The sequence below is a fragment of the Macrobrachium nipponense genome, chromosome 12 (assembly GCF_015104395.2).
Source record: "Macrobrachium nipponense isolate FS-2020 chromosome 12, ASM1510439v2, whole genome shotgun sequence".
NCBI classification, from domain to species: Eukaryota; Metazoa; Arthropoda; class Malacostraca; order Decapoda; family Palaemonidae; genus Macrobrachium; species Macrobrachium nipponense.
In genome coordinates, this window is record NC_087205.1 from 11,546,586 (window position 1) to 11,562,206 (window position 15,621).

A 15,621-nucleotide genomic window follows, 5' to 3' on the forward strand; every position below is an offset into this window, starting at 1 on the left:
TTTCCCTCTTATAGATCAGTTACTTGATAATATTTGGCAAGCCAAGTTTGTTTTCAAATTAGACTTGTTGAAAGGATATTATCAAATTCCCTTAGATGAGAATGCTAAGTTGTTGTCAGCTTTTATTACTACTTTTGGACTGTGTCAGTATACTGTTCTGCCTTTTGGTCTGATGAATGCACTGCAACATTCCAATGAGTGATGGATCAACTGCTAGAATCTATAGAAGGAGTAGGTGTATACCTGGATGACATAGTGAATTACTCTACAACATGGGAAGAACATCTGAAGATTCTGAGGAAAGTTTTCAAGAAACTACAAGAAGCAGGACTAACCGTCAACCTAGAAAAGAGTGAGTTTAGAAAGGCTACTGTGCAGTATCTTGAGTTTCAAGTTTGGAAAGGCCTTCTCGCTCCAGTAAAGGCTAATGTAGAAGGTATCCGTAAGACTACCCCACCTACTACCAGGAAACGGCTACAGAGATTTTTAGGCATGGCTGGATTCTATCGTCGATTCTGCTCAAATTTCTCAGCCGTACTAGCTCCCTTGACAGACTTAACTAGACCCAAAATTAAGTTTGTTTGGACTCCATAGTGTCAAGAATCCTTTGAGAAGGTAAAAACCATTTTAACTTCAAGACCAGTACTTCAAGCTCCAAACTTCAACAAGAAATTGTGATACAAGTTGATGCTTCTGATTGTGGCATTAGAGCGGTTCTGCTTCAAGAAGATGAAAATAATATCTACCATCCTGTGTGCTTCATGTCTTCAAAACTAAAAAAAACATCATAAAGTATACTCGACAATCAAGAAGGAAACTTTAGCCTTAATCACAGCATTGAAAAAGTTTGAAGTGTATGTGAACAGACCTAGGAATGAAGAAGTTTTAGTGTTGTCTGTTCACAATACACTGTCATTTATCCAGCGAATGAAAAATCATAATCAAAGACTGACCAGGTGGTCAAATTGTTGGATTCAACACCGTTATAACCAATCTTCTAGGGTGAGGTATATTATATGCTGCTACTTTGATAACGCATATATCTTTTCTTTGACGGTATAAAATGTTAGAAAAGAGTTTTGCAACATTTTCAGAATTCTTAGTTAGCTTAGAGTTATAGGATGTCTAAAAATGTATGTTCAGATTCTGCATAACATAATTTAAAAGAGAATATAACGTACAATGTAAAGAGAGAGAGATTAACTTTGTCCGTTCCAAGACAGAATTGTTTCCACAACTTGTCATTACCTCAGATTAAGAGAACTCGACATCCCCGTGTTGTTGTGGAAACCTGTCATCACATCTGATAAGGGACTTTTGCTTTGATCGAGTACTTGTCTTTCATGAGTATACAATGTCATGACTGGTTTCATACATGAATGTCTTTGCTGAATAATCACGTGGAGATTTCACGATTTTTCTGTAAAGTTATGTCATATTAGAAGTTTCTAGAAGGATTGCATCATCTTTCGAATGCCCAAAACGTTTTGTGTGATATCCACTGTTCAGTTTTTGTGCAAAGAGAAAGATTCATTTAGACTTAGAACATCATAGTGTTTAGATTTCTCACTCTCTCTCTCTCTCTCTCTCTCTCTCTCTCGCTCTCTCTTTCTCCCTCACCATACTTGACATTACATTAACATAACTTACTTAATGGTCACTTATAACATTTAGATTTTGGATTTCTTAAGAGTTATTTAGTATTATTCAGTACTTTTTGTGGAATCTGAACAAACATTGTACAAGTGTGTAACGGCGCCTTATCTTTTGTTGAAATATTGTGAATTGGTGAAAGTTTGAACAGCGGAAGTAAAATAAGCATTACTATCAATGGATCTGGTGTACAAAGCATTAATTCCCATAGGGAAACCAAGAAAGGAAAACTAATACGTCAAAGTAACAGAAGTTATTAGTTGTTGGAACATAATTACATTTGCTGAAAACAAAAGGGAAAGTTGTCATAAAGATAAATCGTTATGGGCTATCATTTGCTATTTTTTTGTGTTACACATGATATGGTAAAAAGTTAAGTATATCTTAGTTTTACCAGACCACTGAGATGATTAACAGCTTTCCTACAGCTGGCCCGAAGGATTAGATATTTTTACGTGGCTAGGAACCAATTGGTTATCTAGCAACGGGACCTACAGCTTATTGTGGGATCCGAATCACATTATGTCGAGAAATGAATTTCTATCACCAGAAATAAATTCCTCTGGTTCTGCGTTGACCGAGCCGAGAATCGAACTTCAGACTACCGGATTGGTAGCCGAGCGCAAAATCCACTCGTCCAACGAGGAACTATGATATGGTAAAACAAACCACTTTCAGTATGGAAAGCCTTGATTCAAAATACAATTAAATTGACGTGAAATCGGCAGGTTTGGTAGCGCAAATGGAAATAAAATTAACGTAAAAGAAAGTAAAGTTTAATGAAGCTTATTTTGAGAGGATTATGCAAACAAAGATCAGCTGGTGTTGGTGTATACTCGTAGGTTGGGTAACGTTTTATGGCATTGATGAAAGCCCTGCCAATGCAACGGGTATCGAGCATCTCAAGCTTCAGATAGATTGTCTTTAGTATTTCGGTTGAGGTCATGGGCTATGTACACTATTTATATGAGGGGAATGAGCCAAAATTGACATAACAGTTACCCTCTTTTTTAATGTTAGATTTGCTAATATAGGATTGCCTTGTTTCGACACTTATCTATGAAGATGATGTAACTGGTCTTGTTGCAAAACACTGACAGACCTGCCCAGCCTCTGCCCTTACCCTCAAGTTTGTGGATAATTGCTGAAAAACCAGGAGACAATAAGATACTCGAGCTTCCAGGGAACTTCGCTAACTTGAATGCCTACAGTATAAAGTTTATCATTTTTGCTTACTCGGTGAGTAAGCTTACAAACTGCTTTGTTGTTGATGTTGTTGTTGGGGGCTAGGAAAGGTCTATGGAAAAGCCTAAAAAGGTCTGAAAAAGATGTTTCGCGTTTGGTTAAAGCAAGACCACCGAGATAGAAGGCCTGTTAGATGTGACGTCATGACGTGATGACGTCGACCCTGGTAGTCCGACTCTCCGACGCGAGTGACTGGCGACTCACCTCCGACTCTCCTTCCATTACATCACTTGGACAGGAGGTATTTTCGTGGTTCCATTGTTTTATTTATGAACTGGAACATAAAACTTATATGGCATCATGAGGTAGCAAGCCATGGGTACATCTAGTGTCCTTTTTTGGACGAACTTACTGTGGTAAGAAGATAAAATCGGCAATAAGTTCACTGCAACTATTTGACTTTTCTCTCTGGATGACTTTCGACTGCAATATAAATACAGTCTTCATTCTAGGTAAGAGTTGTGAGCAACAAGGTCAGGTACAATATAAAGACAGACTGGTTTAGTCTACATTGAATTTTAGTAGGAATTCATGTCAACCAATGCTTAACAGAGTCGAATAGGTATAGGCTAGCCTAAGTTAAAGAACTCCCAGTGTAGCCTAGCTAGTAGTGGGGAAATAGGCAAGTTTCCATTGACAATAGTCAAAGGTATGGAACAAACCTTTTGGGCCTAGATGGGTTAGGGGGAAAAAAGTAGACTGGCATAGTATTCTAAGGTTTACAGGTTTAAAACAGGAGCCTATAATAAAAATTTCACTAACCTAACCTAACCTATCCTCATTGCATTACTAGGTTTCAGTGCTCATATATACATGTAAAAATATTAAATGACCATCTTTCTTCTTCCACAGGTAAAACTTCAGTACAGATTAATGAAAAGCCATACATATGCCACAATACCCTACCTACAGTTATGCCTAACTGTGCAGTACATGCATTTTTCATGTCATTCAAGTACGTCACTTAGGAGAGCTCAAGATTCCTACAGAGGTTCATGATACACATATCATTAAGCAGATATTCAATAACTCCAGAGAGCTGATACCGCTGAATGTATTTCTAACACTGCAATATATATTGCATTGCTATTATAAAACTAGTTATTTCATTTTTGGCAATAATTTTAGCTCTAGTTATGACTGAATAAATTTGATTATTCATCAGAGCTGGTAATATTGTGTTTTTGTTATACCTATAGCTGTTCCCCACAAAGTTACTGTACCATCAATAGTGTGTTTTTTCAAACAGGTCTGCCCAGCATTATAACAAAAGGACTCAAATTTTTTTATGTACATCAAGAGTAAATGTAAATCATTACTACCCAATGACAAAATAGCGATACTGATGGTGGATGAAAGTCACGTACTTAATACCACATTTTCATTATAAAGGCAAAAATATTGTTGGTTCACCCTTTGGCTATAGTGAAGCTGCAACAGGTGCATTTTACTTTATGTTGAACAGGTAAAGTTAAGTTGCACAAATTCCCAATTAAATGCCCTTTTTCGTGTGTTTCAGTAAAATTGTTAAAATATATCAGGAATAATTGGCTTGGCCAGAAAGTTATAAATAAAACAATGAAGTTACCTCAGTTTGATGTCAATAATTTGGAAAACGAAATTCATTATGCACCATTCAGCCCATTGAAAAACTTCATGATATAGATGTTTACTCAATGAACATTCATATAAACTATATCGTTAAAAGTATTATCTCCCTACACCTTTGAGAAACAAAATGTTCATTTAGTTTTACAAATATCCAATGAATATATCGTTCAAGCTTTACTAACTATTGGCAAAAATCACTTCCTTTTTATTCAGGATGCACATGTCAAAATTTTACATTTGGTCGACAATCATGAATTTAAACGTTTAAATGTCAAAAGGTAAAAAATAGATAAGCTGCCCAATTTGGGCAGCTTATCAATTATGAAGGTGAATAGTACAGAAAAACAGAAATTAACAATATGGGTTTCTACTATTGTAGCCAAAGAGAAAGCTAGAACATTTAAATACCAAATAATAACTGTATGTAACAGACAATTATTTCATTCATTCATATATAGTAGACAGAGCCATGTTTTTTTGTGATGTAAACATATGCACTGCTGTTTATTCTTTGGTAGACTGTATTGTAACTAAACAAATTGTTTTGGTTCTGCATTTTATATTAATCTTATAACTTGTGTTTTGAGTAGGTATTATTTGGTGTACTAATTAGTGTAGACGAGAAAATAAGTAAATTAATAACTGGCAGACCAAAAATGATAGATTTTGGCGAGGATTTGTTTAAATTTCTTTCGTCTGGCAGCGTAGTCAGTGCTAGCAGCTCGGACTAGTCTAGCTTACGTCACAAAACATCGAACAGGCCTTCTTTCTCGGTGGCTTGGTTTAAAGGTACAGGAAATAGGATATTAAAATTTATTTATTAGAAATAATACCTAAGAAATAAATAATGTGTATGTTAAACTGTACAGAAAAATAATTTTTAATGAAATATAAGAGTCTTTATTTTAATTTTCAAGTTTTAATTTACGTCAAGTTACGAATATAGTGATTACAACTTATGCAAAAGGATAAAATCTTGCACACGTACCGAGTAAGCTGGAGGTCGGATCACACCTTGTTAACTAAGCTGTTCCCAGGAGAGAAATGAAGATAATTGCAGCAACTTATCCTTGTTTTCGAACATGAGACAGCATTCAAAACCTTTACTGGCAATATTTTGTTAGAAGCAGAGAGAGAGAGAGAGAGAGAGAGAGAGAGAGAGAGAGAGAGAGAGAGAATTTCTTTGTCTACAATGTTGAATTTAATTTTTTAATATAGAATTTAGCCAGAGAACAAGCACTGGGACCAATGAGGTGATTCAGTGCTGAAAGGGAAAATCACAGTAAAAGGTTTGAAAGGTGTAACAGGAGGAAAACCTCAAAGCAATTGCACTATGAATCAATTATTACGAGATGATGGAAAGTAAGATGGAAGAAAGATTATATGAAAGGCGGTACAGTAAAAGGAATTAAAGGGGGTTGCAGCTACGGGCCAAAGGCACGCTGAAAAGAAACTTAAGTAATGACTACAGTGCACCGCACGAGGTGCACTGACGGCCCTAACCCCGTACCGTAGTCTACAAAGTTTCTTTATCTTGTAGTTTCCTAAATTTATTTTTGGACGTTAAACAACAGAGTATTCTTTTATTTTAGCGAAATGTCACTGCGCAACGTGTAAGTCAATCTACTATATTTCAAATGATTACAAAACTCTTTTTAAACTATTGATTGCAATCTGCACAATCAAAGTTAGTTCAGCTTTGTGTAAGCTTGTTGCTATGTTTTGATGAACAATGCTTTGCATGTTTTAATTTCTAAAGAGATTCTAGCACGTTTTGCAACTCCAGTTTAGAATAATTTGTCTGGTAACACTCGGCATTATACCAATTTACATGTGTCAGTCTAAGCAACACTTATTCAATCTTGAATGTGAATTTATAGATACAATAAATACTTTCAAGAAAATCAATAGACATTTTCTTGCAGGATGCCTAATCAGTTAGTATTTTCTGTAGTATAATTTTTTAATACTTCATATTTGTAAACATCCCATCTAATGTGAATCACTATACAGTACTTAATTACTGATTTAGAGTATTAATTTATTCTAACTCTTGAAGTGATAGCTATGGTCTGTGGAAGTAAATGCATAAGATTGAAGTGCAATTATCGATCGCATACTTCCCAGACAGAAATGAAACAGGAAAAGACAAAAGACGGATTTTTCTCAATATTATATAAGATAAAATTTTCAGCAATGCATGAAAAATATAATTAAAATAAATTAGATGAAGTACATTACCCAAAAAGCATGCAGATCATTACTGAAGATTAATTTTATTAAACATTAAAAAATAGCACTAAGATTTCATCAGTATTTATGAACTAGTGGCTACAATATTATTAGGTCATTTAAACATTCAAGCAATTCTTACATTGAAATGAAACAGGAACAAAAATAGTTTTTCATACATCTTAAATGACATTCAAGCAGTTTTTATAAGACCATCAAAAGAAATTAGATAAATATCTAAAATAGACAAAACATATAATGATATATTAATGGAAAATAATTCTTCCTTATTCATAAGCCATTGCTTTGAACATAACTAAAAATGCATTTTAAGCATTAAAAAACCAATGCAAGATGGAAATAAAAAGTTTTTTAAAGTTATATAAAATGAATTTACAATAGCTTGTACCTAAAATAATTAAAGTAGATTATATGCATATTTTCTAAGAACTCAAAACGTTAATGTATAGGGCGTTCTCAAGGAACACACTGACTTTCATCAGTAATGGAACAATTTATTCATATAAGAATTTTAATGTTTCGAGGCTGTCCAGGTAGTAATCCTCAGGGCTCTCATCGCTGATGTCCAAATAGTCGCTCTTTTCATGTAAATGGCTTTCCTTCCCATTGCACATTTCAGTTTCATATTTTTCATCGGTTAGTTCACTGTCAACCATTGACATACCTTCTTGATCACTCCGTAGAGAAACGTTATCGACTTCATTCATAACCTTATGTGTGTTACCATCTTGAGCTGGGCTTGACATTTCATCCATGACTAAACCCATAAAAATATTATACAGGTTGCAGCCTTCTAACCGGATTCCTAAATGAAATATGCTGGCAGGAAGCTCAAGATTCAAATACTTTTGGGGAACAGCATCTTCAGAAGAGTGAGATTGATCATTAATATCTGAAATCAAGAGAATTTCTCTCTCTGCTTCATTAAGTATAGTATATTCCTTGAGGGATGTTTCCACAGTAGTTATTGGATCATCAGCAACTATTGTAATTTCTTTAAGTTCATCATACTGTGCTCTTTCATGTCTGATGCATGAATTAGCAATCTGACACGAAGAGGGATTTTTTCCCATTAGTGCCTCTTCCAGAAAGGGCTCATGATTTTCAGTCTCACTCAGGGATGGAGTCTTTAACACAGATCGTTCCAGGATGGACGCGATCAATTCATTTGACTTACCTAACTTTGCATATATATATTGCTGCTGGTGATCAGTTTCCTTTTGAGAGATTCCGTGTGATGGCAATCCATACACATTTCTGCTCTTAGCGGTTTTGTTGCAGAAGTTCTTTTCGTGATTCTCTCCACATAGCCCACACTTATAATACACGTCTCTAAAGTGTTCTGCACAATGCTTACTTAGAGCGTCAGGACCGAAAAATATCCTACCGCACTTTCTACACATCACGAGTCTGTTTTTACAATATGCTAATGAATGTTGTTTCATCCGCCAAGCGCTGGTAAAGGTTTTGCAACATGCCTTGCACAGAAAACGACGACCGTGAATTCCTTCCTGCTTGGCTCCATCACTCTGCAGAATTTGGCATTTAGACAATTTATTTCCAGACGTCAAACTAATCCTTTTGTTTTCCACGAGGCGTTTTGAAGGCTTCTTAGCAGTCACTTCTAATGGTGCCTTATTAAGTGCATTTCTGCACTTAGATAATAAAAAATGCTGTTCCGGAGCCTTTCGGTCATAAAATACCCGACGACACTTGCATATATAATAGAACCTAGCTATAGGTAAACCGTTAATTCCTTTTTCCCCGATGTGTTCCATGTTAGGGACCTGAGAGATGACAGAAGAATGTCTGAAATGGAAAACAATATATATATATAATCTCAACATTTGCATTTCAAATACCATACTAATGGTTTCAAAAAATAATTTGTTATTTTCCTATTTACAACTACTGTGAATTTCAGGGCCGTGTCTAATAGGTTTTGGTGATAAAATCTTTCCAAAGCATCGGATATGGATAATATTTTTGAAATAACTATTTGAAGCCACGGCCTAATTGTCAAAAATATGCACTGATGTCTAATGTTGATAATTAAGGCACTTATCGGAGTAAATCATGTAAATTTTAAGGGAAACTTAGCTAAATTTAGTAAGCACCCGGAGGGAGGCTAGTGAAACGTCATTACTGAAGGCCCCCCCACTCATTTATACTGTAGTATGTCATACTTTACTATACACCCAGCCCATATACTTTAGGAATGAAGACTCAGATGTTGGTAGTAGTAGTAATAGTAGTAGTAGTATATGGGATTCTTGTTTTGTTTCACAGACAGACACCTACCCTACTCTCGCTCGCTCTCTCTTCTTTCCGATGAATCATGTGTTTTAAGTAAATTACACTAAAGGAATGGGCATAAAATGAGAATATTAATTCTGTAATACAGTTCCTTGGAGTAATTCATGTTTCCTTTAACATGAAATATGCACTAAGTCTTGCACACACTCTGTGAAAACCATTGTTACTCTGGAGTTTCTGTCGATTCATATTGTCTCAAAAATTCCGGTTCACGTGTACCTGCTTAGTCCTGCTAAATGAATGTAACATAACGCAAATGTTCTAACCTTAACTTCCTTAATGCATGATCAGTCCGATAATAATTCGAAAGTATTTAGTATTTCACACAACTCCCCATTTATCATTCTGCGCTTGAAACTAACACTAATGTTGTTGTAAGGTTGTTGAGTGGTTATCATGAGCTTATGTATTCCAGGTTTTATCTATGTTTACTTTTTTATGAATTTGAAGTTACTGCAAAAACACGCAAAACGAAAGCAGCCTAGCCGCCACGAGGACAATTTGCTACGCTTGCCATAGGTGAAACAGCAGTCACTTATAACCTGGCTTTGCCCTGTCGTCGGCGACTCGGCGATGTTTACTATTCTGCAAGGTTACCAGGTATATCAGGCCAAAATATCTTACCAAACACCTCTAAACTATCTTATTTTCATTTCAGTATGATTGTGTATCACCAGTTCCAAACGTTTTGCATAACTAATCAAGAAAATATAAATATGTATTCCTATAGTCAACGTAAAATTGTACAATGAAACTAGTAATATTGCAATATGTATATTTACCAAATTCCTTTGCTATAACGTTGTCATATTTATACAGTATACCAAATTCTTATTCATTACCCGTGGTATCACCAATGGAAATCATCATAATATCGTAATTCTCAACAATTCTCAACCAGAGGGTCAAATATTTGTTTCCACGATCATTGTCACACTACTGGGAACACCGCTATTAAGCCTGATGTCATACTTGACGTCAAAAGTAGCCTCCCTCTGGGTGCTTACTAAATTTAGCTAAGTTTCCCTTGAAATTTCTGCGATTTACTCCGATAAGTGCCTTAATTGTCAACATTAGACATCAGTAGATATTTTAGCAAATTAGGCCGTGGCTTCAAATAGTTATTTCCAAAATATGATCCATATCCAATGCTTTGGTAAGATTCTATTGACGAAAACCAATTAGACACGGCCCTGAAATGCACAGTAGGATTGTTTTGCTATTAGTTCTCTTTCTGTCTCTCTCCCTGTGTCTCTCTCTGTCTGTCTGTCTCTCTCCCTCCCCCTCGTCCCTCTCCCTCCCTCCCTCCCCCCCCCCCCTCCCCCCCCCCCCCCTCTCTCTCTCTCTCTCTTACACACACACACACACACACGAACAATCAGGAAAAGTATGAAAAATAAGCTATCTACATTTTCGTCGAAAACTTTCTTCTGCATTGAGCTACATACGCAAATGATCGTAACTGTCTAGTTAATTTTTTTTTTTTTTTTGCAGAGAAATAATATAGCTAAAGAAAGAGCTAATAATTTACTAAACCATTACTCTTTCAGCATTGGGGTTGCCCTGTGATAATGATATCCTTGTGTGAAGCACTGAAAATACCCACAAGATGCAACAACGGAAATAAGGTTTACTCTATTCATATCGGCTTGTGACTTTGATCGCTAAACTTGAAAGATCAACAACTAACTACCTATTGGAATTTCGAAGCGGTATGTCGGTTGTTTTAGGATTGCAATAATACTATAGGACTCTGGTTTTGAAAAACCGCATTTTCGACATACGAAAAAACAGAAGACAACAGGTAATGGGATATATATCATCATTTTCATGAGAGTAAAGTTTAATTGTTCAAAGTTTTGTCTTACTTACAATCCAGCAAGTGAGCGACCTTCGTAAACTGCATCTATGGTTTCGTCATTTTGAAGGAAAAGTACAATTTCCTAAACTAATATAGGTATGAGAGTAAAATATGTCTTCTGATTGTTACACTAGCAACATAAAATCCAAAATTACCAGCAGCACAAACTAGTAATTTTCAAGAAAAAAAAAAACATACACATACAAACACCTAAACATTCCCTGAGACACAATGCCCACCTCTCATACAAGTAACCTTAACAATTATTCGCGTAACTAAAGAAAAAGGGATGATGCGACTTCCAGCTTACTCGTGGTGCGTGCAAAAGTCTACGACCAGAGTATTGTTTCACCAACTAAGATTAAAATAAATACGCTTAACTTTACTTTTAAATAATTTTCTATACTAATTAACATACGTATTATGTATCTACTACATTTTCATTCTAATAAATAAATCATAACTATATTTTAAAATTTTTGTATCTCTAACTCAACGTAAAACAATTTTTTTAGACCTTTTTAAGCTTTCTTACCTCTAAATAGAACAACAACAAAGTAGTTTGTAGTCTTACTCCCCGAGTAAGCGAAAATACTTACAGAGTTCCTAGTATCCGACTATAAATGTTTGCAAAGAATCTTCAGGCATTCAAGGGAACCAAACGCACACTGGCATAGGAGAAAAACACCAAGTAAAGTTGCTTACAGATAATTGATGTAACTGCCAGTTGAATAATAGAAAGGTGATTGTGATGAAACTACAGCTACAACTACACCAAATGAGGCCAATTGTTAACCGAAGTAGGAAATGGCATCATTACCTAATTTGTGTCTTTTTTATACAAACAATACTACTATTATCCTGAGCAAATTGAAATTTTATCCTCGATTTTTCTGAAATTCATAATTATGTAAATAAAAACGCAATGCGTAGAAGATTAATTCTAATTCTCATTTCATTGGATGGATATATCATTGTCGAAAAGATCAGCCTTTGATTCAATTCCCATGATTCATTTTCAGGCAAATGAATCATGGGAATTAAGGATACAACCCTTGGGAGGGTTGTATCCTCATTCACCTCACGCGGCGCACTGTATGCAATGCTTGAAGTTCTTTGCAACGTCCCTTCGCCCCATAGTGGCAACTTATTTCATTCCTTTTACTATACCTCTGTTTCTATTCTCTTTCAAACTTCCTACTTTCCACCCTCTCCTAATAAGTTTTTCAACGTGATTTTCAGTGCTGGATAACCTCATAGGGCCCAGTGCTTGGCCTCTGACTGAAACTTTATATTCCAAGTCAATAAGAAAGTAGGTATTTTCTGTATTCAGTATCTAATAATAACTTTGGAGGTACAGTAAATCACACGACAGTTAGCAGCCGTCAAAGAGTCGAAAAATATGACGCAATCGTTCAGGGCTAAATTTTCAATTGAATATCTCTTCATGAATTCTGCATTGGGTTAGACATACTTCAAGTACTGTATTTTCAGAACCAGATGAATGAAAGAAGTCTGAAAATCGAAAAATTTCCTCTGTTGTTGGCTCTCAGCATTTTTTTTAACTTTTATCTTTTGTATTTATTCCTACGGCTCATAAGATTATCTGCCTGCATATGCTAACGTGATCATCTCAGGATCTAAGCCACAAGCTTCAGATCTCTTACAACGTAAATTATTTCTCTAAAACCTTGTCTGTGTTCCTCGAAATCTGTATACTGTGACTTGATATTTCTCATATATATATATATATATATATATATTATATATATATATATATATATATATATATATATATATTTACTATCTCATTCCTCTTCTTTACCTCTCTCACGAATCGTTATTGCATGGGGCTGGAATTCACGAGAAAGTTCATGACCTTATGACGGCGTATAAATAGAAAGCTGGTATACCTTCCGCTACATCCCTTAGTTAAAGAATATATCTTCCTGGATGTTGTTGCCCTTTTCATGCGAGTATAGAGTTGCCTGTAGTACTACGCATCATAATGGGTCATGAAAGTAATACGTATGTCTTTTTGTTTCAGGGGGAAAATGCTATACTCAATAAAGTAAGCGACGAAAGCGAAGGTTTTCCAATACAGTCTCTATGAACTGGATTAATCAAGGTGCTAACTCACATTACTATATTTGGATAAATGTAATGAGAAGTACATTCCTTACCCTAATGAAGCAAAGTTTAGTGAAATCTAAGGTGAAGATACACTCAAAACGAGCAGATACGACAACAAAAATGAGTGATAAAAGCAAAGGTTTTTCTTTGACACGGTCTATAAGAATACATTAGTCAAGATAGCAACTTATTTTACGTGATTTGCATAAACAAAATCAGCCAGGCGTTCTTTAACAGTATGCCATTAAAAAATTAAATAAAAACAGGGTGAAAATACATATATATCAGTCGAAGACTCCTAAAAGCGAATGCTATAGGCAAATGTTTTCCATACGATGTTTATACGAACTAGATTAGTTAAGATGCCAGCTTAATCTACACTGTTTACATAAATTTAAGAATCTTTGTTGTTCTATGCCAGCATGCGATCTTGTCCCTGGGTCGTCGGTAAATGCAATAAGAACAGTGTTCGTTAACATAAGTAACCTAAGTTCGGAAGGATCAGAATTAAAATACTTTTATCTCTACAGCATTAAAATCAATGACCAAGGCGTTTCAAGAAACAAGGTGTGATCCAACCTCCAGCTTACTCTGGGCGCGTGCTAAAATCTGCTGTCAAATAGAGCTTTGTTTAACCAACGAAAATTAAAATAAATACGCTATATTTTGTTAGGAATAATTCTTATGTACTGTTTAACATGCACATTGTCTATTTAATTTATATTTTCATTCTAATAAATAAAGCAGAAATATCGTATCCTACAATTCCTGTATTTTAAATTCAATGTGAAATATCTTTTTCAGACCTTTTTTTTAGGCTTTTCTATAGGGCTTTCCTATCCCGGTCCCCCAACAACAGCAACAACAACGAGAACAACAACTACAACAGGAACAACAACTAAAACTAGGACAACAACTACAACAAGAACAACAACAACAACAACAAAATAGTTTGTAGAGTCACTCCCCGAGTAAGCGAAAAGTAAGATTTGTTCTTATACTATACGCTTTTGTATAATGCAAAGCCAGAATGAATGACCCACAAAGCTCTGTGCTTCCACGGGAAACATATGGTGATGACAAATTATTTTTAAACGTGAGTTGATATTTAAATATTTGATGGACACAAAGGCATTCTATCCGCACAGTAATGAACGGTGGTTTACATTTATCACCCCCAAAAAATTAAAGTTACGAATGGATAATTGTAAAAACGAATTTCGGTTATTTTTTTCCCGAATATTGCCTCTGTTCAATCACACAGATATGGTCGGTGTGATGCCCTTTCAGTGATTTACTATATCAGCGGCTTGACGCCAATAAATCTCTCGGTTTATGCCCCGTTAAATATGTTAGCGGACATATTCCGAATACGAATAGATTTGCATGTGATGGGTATTATTGTCAACCTGAAATACGAGAGAGGCGGGTTTTTTTATTGTTATTATTTTTTTTTTTGAGTTAGATGTTGGTATCGTAAATGTTTCAATGGAAAATTACAAATCTCATAAAAAAGGTAAAAGTATACATACTTATTGGCCAAATGGAATTTAGCCTCACGTTAGAGGTGTTGTCGCTGGCAACACTCCCAAACAAAGATACAGATTCATCGATTTTGATGTACAGATGACTTCTAATGAAAGGGGAAATCTCAAAAGAGAGAGAAAAAAAAAACATTAGCATAAACCTCGCCTCTGCTATTTTTAAGGCTCTGATGATCAATAAGAACGTTTAACTAGATTTGCATAAATACAATCCGAAAGACATTCGTTAAGTATGTAAGTTTTAGTAAAATCCAAGTTGAAGATATGTTCAAAGCAAGAGAAGAGAGGATTCCAAAAATAAGTGATAAAAGTAAAGTTTTTTTTTTTTTTTACGCATTCTATAGAGGTAAATTTGCCAAGACTGGACACATTGCACACAGATCAGCCACATTTTCATACCCTGAGACCGTTTCCGAGTAAAGTTTTGCAGTATGCCTGGATCTTGTGACACTGGACTATAGTCCTTATTATCGAGTAGGGTTTCAAAAGGAGACGATCCCATATCCCGAAAGTTATCCCAGAGTTCAGGATATGCAAGTAACCTGACCTCGCGAGCTCTCTCGTTAGCAAACTTCACCGAAGGCTCCTGGAGCTTCACTCCACAATAGAAGTATTTCTCGTGTAAAGCAATCTTCCATGAACAAAAGCAAAGCAGAAGTTCACTGGAGTGGACCCTATGCCTTGGTGATGTAAAAGACGGACATACACACGCACACACACACCTACATATGTTTTTGTATAATAAGCGAATACTACAGGAAAATAATAGTCAGAAATCCAAGCGCTTTCGTCTTTACTGAGACATCGTCAAGGAGCTAATGAAGTACAATTGGAGATAAAGGTCTCAGGTACAAAACAAGATCAAGAATACCAGATGGTTAATTGTCAAAAGGGTAAAAATTAAAAGAGATAATCCAGGATTATCGGATATCACACGGTCACAAACCTAACCGAAACTACAAAGTATCTTTACAGTCCAAAACATGTAAAAACTGAATATATTAA

General features: G+C 35.4%; 1 protein-coding gene across 2 annotated transcripts; it reads right to left on the minus strand.

The window, feature by feature from the left end:
- Positions 1-6,872: 6,872 nt before the first annotated feature.
- Positions 6,873-11,653, minus strand: LOC135224940 (zinc finger protein 117-like). 2 transcript variants are annotated; one of them, XM_064264259.1, is made up of 2 exons: positions 11,539-11,653; positions 6,873-8,571 (listed from the first exon to the last, which is right to left on the minus strand). In XM_064264259.1, exon 2 carries the CDS (start codon positions 8,538-8,540, stop codon positions 7,257-7,259), a length of 1,284 nt encoding a protein of 427 aa, XP_064120329.1. In that variant the 5' UTR covers positions 8,541-8,571; positions 11,539-11,653; the 3' UTR covers positions 6,873-7,256. The 2 variants fall into 2 exon arrangements, with proteins under 2 accessions (XP_064120329.1, XP_064120330.1); XM_064264260.1 differs by having other exon boundaries at positions 11,475-11,563.
- Between the last annotated feature and the right edge of the window lie 3,968 nt (positions 11,654-15,621).